The sequence below is a fragment of the Sinocyclocheilus anshuiensis genome, unplaced genomic scaffold, assembly GCF_001515605.1.
Source record: "Sinocyclocheilus anshuiensis isolate Anshui unplaced genomic scaffold, SAMN03320099.WGS_v1.1 scaffold11, whole genome shotgun sequence".
NCBI lineage: Eukaryota > Metazoa > Chordata > Actinopteri > Cypriniformes > Cyprinidae > Sinocyclocheilus > Sinocyclocheilus anshuiensis.
Window position 1 is genome coordinate 66,126 of NW_015551076.1, and position 6,845 is coordinate 72,970.

The window sequence follows — 6,845 nt, forward strand, 5'->3', positions numbered from 1 at the left end:
TATTTTCTGGTCGACATGACTAGGCGAACAAGTGTGAGGACCATACCAGAGTGTTAAGTAAAATTATTAACATATAACCAATGTATCAAAAGTAAAACATCGGAATGGCACATATCAGAATAATATGTTAAATAATTAATGAATTTATGTGTGAATTTACAGTGGGTACGGAAAGTATTCAGACCCCCTTCAATTTTTCACTCTTTGTTATATTGCAGCCATTTGCTAAAATCCCTGAGTGTTAAGTAAAATGATTAACATAACCAATATATCAAAAGTAAAACCTCAGAATGGCACATATTAGAATAATATGTTAAATAATTAGTGAATTTATGTGTCTGTAAAGTTGATGTTATTGTGAAAATACAATTAATTTTCAGCTCTGTTGATGGTGTATAATTTGTAGTAAAATAATAATGTAAAACCGAAAATAATTTAACTGAACACTATTTCAGGTATTTGGCGTCACAGTCTGGAGGCGACCTGCTTCTCAACGACGTATTTATCACGTGTCTGTGGAGGCGACCTGCTTCTCAACGACGTACTTATCACGCGTCTCTGGAGGCGACCTGCTTCTCAACGACGTACTTATCACGCGTCTGTGGAGGCGACGTACTTCTCAACGACGTACTTATCACGCGTCTGTGGAGGCGACCTGCTTCTCAACGACGTAGTACTTATCACGCGTCTGTGGAGGCGACGTACTTCTCAACGACGTACTTATCACGCGTCTGTGGAGGCGACCTGCTTCTCAACGACGTACTTATCACGCGTCTGTGGAGGCGACCTGCTTCTCAACGACGTACTTATCACGCGTCTGTGGAGGCGACCTGCTTCTCAACGACGTACTTATCACGCGTCTGTGGAGGCGACCTGCTTCTCAACGACGTACTTATCACGCGTCTGTGGAGGCGACCTGCTTCTCAACGACGTACTTATCACGCGTCTGTGGAGGCGACCTGCTTCTCAATCTCAATGGACGTGACATCTGCGTCTGACTTATAACTGACTTTTTTTTCACAAAAATGAACCTAAACTCAGCGAATACTTGCCTCATATACATGACAAACATATCTATAAAATGCTTTAAATTACTACTTTAAAACGAAATAATTCAAATCGAAAACAAAAACTTAAAGCACAAATAAGTGTATGGAATGTGCTGGAAACCCTTGCAGCAAACACAGACCTCATGTTCAGGCAGACGAACAGTAAGGACAGTGCAGAACAGTGCAAGGACAGAACAGTGGCAGACGCAGACGTCACGTTCAGTGAGGCGAGTGCGTGTTGCAACGTCATGTTAAAGAATCCGTCCCAACGCCATAAAGCTATAGTAGTAACCTAGGGAGGTTGCTGCTTGGTCTCTCCTCGCACTCAAAGTGTGCGTGTGCACTTGCAAAGAGAAAATAATCACTTCATTCATCCGTTGATTTAAGTGAATAAAATAGCCAATTGACAGCGTTAATAATAATAAAAAAGTAATAAAAGTAACCTAATAATAATAATAGGCCAAATAATAATAAGAATGTAACAGGCTTAACGTTACTTTAAATAAAAATGTCAAATACTCTTGATATTGCCAATATTTGATGCGTATATTGATACAATATCTCTGGCTATCGTCGATACAAGATCATGCATCGCAACACGAAGAGGTTATATGCCCAGCGTGCCTGTCCGCTACGCCACTGGTTAAGAGTTAACGTTAGTCAGATAATAAAATGAACAGGGTGGGTGAGAGAGAGTGGGGTATGTAAGGGTGGGCGTGTTTCTACCTCAAAAAGTTTCTCTGGCACCAGATCGTGGTCGCGCAGCTGAGTGAGGAGTCTGTGCGGTTCTTCTATGCACGAAATCTCCGTCTTTTTCCGGTGGAAGAAAAACAGCAACTCTTTATTCGTTTTAAAGTCTAACGGGTCCATTTGGCCGCGGACGCTATAGAAGAATGGAAGACTTTGTATATACTTGACACGGGGACTACACAAACAGAAATAGTTGTTTGCAAAAATCTCGCCTGTATCTGATAGCCTGGTTTATAAAGTGAAAAGAATGCGGAAGTTGTGTACCAAAAGCGTAAACCTGTTACAGAATTGGATTTCCGCCAACCGGATCTTTCGATTGGTTTCTTTCAAAACAACTACAAACAGTAGGGCGCGTAGCTATATTATAGGCACCCCGGTTCGACGTTTTATTAGGATGTTAATCGTAATTTCATGTGTTCCAGTTCTGTTAGATATACAGATGCGAATGCTGATATTAAATTTAACTTCTGACTGAAGAGGTTTTATTGAAATGTAGGCTATTAGCCTAAACCATGGTTCGATCAACCTTGTGTTTTGATAAAACTGCCATACAAGTTTTCTAGTAGGCTACGTTTTATTTATAATAACATGCTATATGCCTACGTTTAAGTTGTTGTTTTTTTTCCTGAAGTAGGCCTATATGTTAATTATAATGTTTCCCCGTCAGACAAATACATTTGTAAACACTGTTTAACCAATTCATTAGCCTATAGATCCTATTCAAAAGAACGAATCCGACATCACCACAGCTGAACCGAGCAGGCACAGCTTTATGCAGAACTCGGTAAATATACATTGTTATCAATCCCCTAAGTGATCTACTTCTTAACGTGGTTTTTGTGGCGTTTGTATTCATATTGTTTTCAGAGTTTGTATTCAGTTGTTCTTTTGTCCACCAGAGGACGCAAATTATCCAGAATAAAGTGTTGAAAATAAAATCATGGCTCGACTGTCCAAGTTTGTTCAATTACAGTGTAAAAAAATATGAATACAAAAAGTGATGTTTTTAAAACATTTTAAACATTTTTTAATTTTTTTAAAGGAACACATTTAAAGTAAAATATTGTTAAAATTAAGCTTTGAGAAAAAAAATCAAGTAGGCCTAGTAGTAAACTCCAGGAAAACATCTTGGAGCGCTACTTGCTGAAAGGACTTCCGTTTAATAATCCAAGAAGGTGCTCTTTGGTTGGGTTCAAAATCATATCTATAGAAAATATGGATCCAAGGCACTTCTTCTGGTTCCAAAATGTTAAAAAACCTTTATTCAAACATGGCTCGCTCTAGAAACATTAAAAAGTGACAAACACTGCACACTGATGAGGAAGGCTGGATGGCTGAAATGCATCAGTGTGTAGCGTTTTAGTCACTTTTTAATGTTTCTAGAGTGAGCCATGTTTGTATAAAGGCTTTTTAACATTTTGGAACTGGAAGAAGTGCCTTGGATCCGTATTTTCTATAGTAAGCAAACTCGTTAGATTCTCTTATTTTTGTTATCGGTTAGCCTATCTCGTATCGGTTTAGAGTCTCTAATATTGATAGTGTTTAACAATGTACCGTTTAAGCAATGACACGTTATTATCAATGTATTTTATAATAACAGGTTATATGATTTATTACATTAAATCATATATTATTATAATCATATAATATATTTTAACATGAGTAGTAATATACAGTCACCAAAATGCTGCTTGTGAAATTGTCACTCTTCACAGAACCCAAAATGTCTGTTTTGGAGAATGACAAACTAAAATATTAAAGATGAAGAAGGAACGAGTAGTACATCTGAGTCACTTTCAGTCCCCCTGGAACTGTATGTTGAAAAGATAGTTTACTTATCCTCATATCGTTCCAAATCTTTGTGACTTCTTTCTTCTAACACAAAAGAAGAAATTTTGAGTGAATTCTCTGTAAGAGTGCAAAGCTTGAAAAATACTTTCCGTAAGACTGAAATTACCTCAAAATCTGAAATCACAGGAAACAATAACACATATCAACATGAAAATGTCTGTCTCCACATCCTGCCCCTCTTCCTTCTCTTTACCTTGCATTAAATCACTCAAATGACCCAGAATAGTACCATGTTAATTTAAGAAATAGATTTTCTTCAAATTTGTGTAGAATGCAGAAATCACTTGGTTTGATATTTTATATCTAATTCAATGACATTACAACACAACATAGCAATCAGTGAAGACAGACCTGACAGATGTATGTGGGCTCAATAATAAATATCATAAGATACACCTTCTGCAATTATGTATTAGGGTTTTGTAACAAAACCCTGCATTGGTGGCAGGTGCTACATTTTCTCTCTGTTTTGGTATTTATATGTATTTATTACTCATGGTCTTGTGCCTTATGTAAGCATTTCCCATGTGCACTGTATTCCCAGTCTTCTGAAGCCATACTTGGCAACAAGAGTTTCTTGCAAGATATCTTAGACATTAGCACTGTTAGTTTTCATCTCATTTGCATATCCACATAATCAAATGCCACCTGAGAACCAAGCATACATTTCATTATCATTTAATGTTTTTTTGAATAAAATCTATTCAAATGTTTGCAAGTAAGATTTTTTTTTACGGTAGCCATTGACCTCCATAGTATTTTTTTTTCTCCATACTATGGAAGTCAGTGACTACCATCAACCATTTGCTTACCAACATTCCTGTTGTGTTCATCAACTCATACAGGTTTGGAAAAGCTTGAGGGTGAGTAAATGATGACAGACTTTTCATTTTGGGTGAACTATCCTTTTCAGTGAACTGTCCCTTTAAATGCAAATATTAATTCCGTCTGAGTTGGTAACACATCATATAAGAATCAAACTGGAGACGGCAGGCACGCTTTTAAGGAAACATGAGCACACACAAGTGCACAGGCTTGACGTCAGAAATCCTGGATTTAACAAAAACATACGCACATGATCAGGCCATACGCAGACCAGCTCCAGCCTAAAGCCAGAGCTCTGCTTATCTCCAAAGATCCTTTACATAACATGCAGCGGTTGTAAAAGAAGACACACATGAAACCAGCTTTTTAAAGCAGTGGTCAACTGGCAGGAGTGGATTTGACATGTCTTTATTATCCCCAAAGTGCGGAGCGCCGCCGCAGACACCATCCACCGCAATGACCGCATCATTAAATCAGCGGCTCGCTGCCGCACGCAAAGAGGCCGATCCCCAGCGTAAAATCATGAACGTGTGGCTTTTGCATTTCCACATACACAACTCAACTCCAGTTACACAACAGATGCAAATGTACCCTAAAGCGCAAACAAACCAAATTACAGAGATGTTACTAATTAATCAAGTGCACTCTGAAAGTATGAAAAGAGCAAAGCTATGTTTGAAATCGTAGACTATTCTATGATGTGATTAGTATGCAAACTTGCATGAAATGGCAGAATCAAAATGTGCAGTATCCAATGGCTATGTTTGAAATAAAGTAGGCCTACTAAATTACTACTTAGTGTATGCAGCCTACTTTTAAAAAATGTATGATCAGAATAACATTACATTGCTGCAGTACTGTATATTGTATAGCCTGCTGTGTAAAGTATGCAAAGAATACCTGATCAACCTACTATATTTGTCTAAAAGAGCAGTATACAAAGGAGTTTACGGTGTAGACAGAAGTTACAGAGGCATTTTTTACATTCATTTTTCCTATAGGGATTTTTAAAAAGTCTTTGTTAAGCATTAAAGCATTAGGATAAAGGAGGTTTAGCTATAAAGCAAGCCAACCACTGCATGAGGAATGACAATCAAATTAAAATGATGGTGAAATATAAAACTATTAATTTAAAGTTGTTAGTTATATCTATAGAAACAATATATTTTAATTTTTTTTTGCAAAATATGCATACATTTATACACAAATATTTCATTGTTTTAAAGGCATAGGGAAACAGCTATTTCATCATTTCATAGGAGCGGGACATTTTCTGCAGTGCCCTTTTGGAGCAATTTGCTCACAGCGACTCTGATTGGTGAATTTTCTGCACAGCCTCATGGGTAATGTAGTTTTTGACCATGAATTCTGCTGATAACATGGTTATTTAAAAAATAAGTTGGAATATTGCAAAAAAAATAAATAAAATGGCTTCAACAATAGTATGTACCAGAGCTCACAACAGGTCTGTCTTTAAAGGTCTCTCAGTTATCATTAAAAATTTCCATACTGAGAAAATAAATTGAAATTTGACATCTGGAACCAGACTGTTTCACTCTACACTGCATGGAATACGGTATCCTACAATGCAGTGCGCTTGATGTGAACTTCTGTTTCCAGTGTGATAAACTGGAAACAATATCAGTCATGATTTTCCTTCCTGACTAATCTGATCTGATCCATTTCATCTTTCGTTGATGCATATTTCTGTGTTAAACGTTTATAACTGCATAGTTTCACTTTTTTTTTTTTTTATAGCAGGCATGATTCAGTTTATCATTATGCCGTTCCATTGCAAATACCGCCAGAGCATTAAATTATGCATGTATGCAAATAAATAAGGAACAAAATGGCTTGTTAAAATTCACTAAAATATGACACATTTCCATATTTATCTGTTCCGCAAACCCAATTTTTTGCATATTATTTACCTCAATTTGACAAAGCATCACACATTACAATCCTTTGCAGCATTTTCAAGACAACAGCCTGCTGTTTCACTCATAAATACACAACAGCATCCTGCCATCCTGTTTAATACTGTATGTGTCAAGAGGCTAGACGTCAAGCTCAGGGACAGACTATTAAATATTCATCCCCTTCCCTTTTTCTACTCTTTTTCTTGTACATTATGTTAATAATTCTTCTCGTCTGTCAATACTCTCTCCATTTATTCATCTTCCACATGGACTGTTGGTCTGTTATTTGGAATTCAGACGGAACTGCTGAGGTTGAGGAAGCATCTGGAATCTGACAGTTCCCTTTCTATTCGGTCACTCTACATTGCTATGGGAATTACCCTTTCCTCCAAATACTACTGAAGCCTTATTGAATCACGCCAGTGAAACTGGCCGATGGCATTCAAGCGCG

At 37.2% G+C, this 6,845-nt stretch overlaps 1 protein-coding gene across 1 annotated transcript in view; it reads right to left on the bottom strand.

The window, feature by feature from the left end:
- LOC107662411 (uncharacterized) overlaps window positions 1–2,041 on the bottom strand; it is a 10,779-nt gene extending 8,738 nt beyond the window's left edge. Inside the window, exon 1 of the mRNA XM_016452432.1 lies at window positions 1,776–2,041. Coding sequence (XP_016307918.1) covers window positions 1,776–1,919 — 144 coding nt within the window. The 5' untranslated portion in view covers window positions 1,920–2,041. The remainder of the gene's footprint in view (window positions 1–1,775) is intronic.
- Window positions 2,042–6,845: the final 4,804 nt, after the last annotated feature.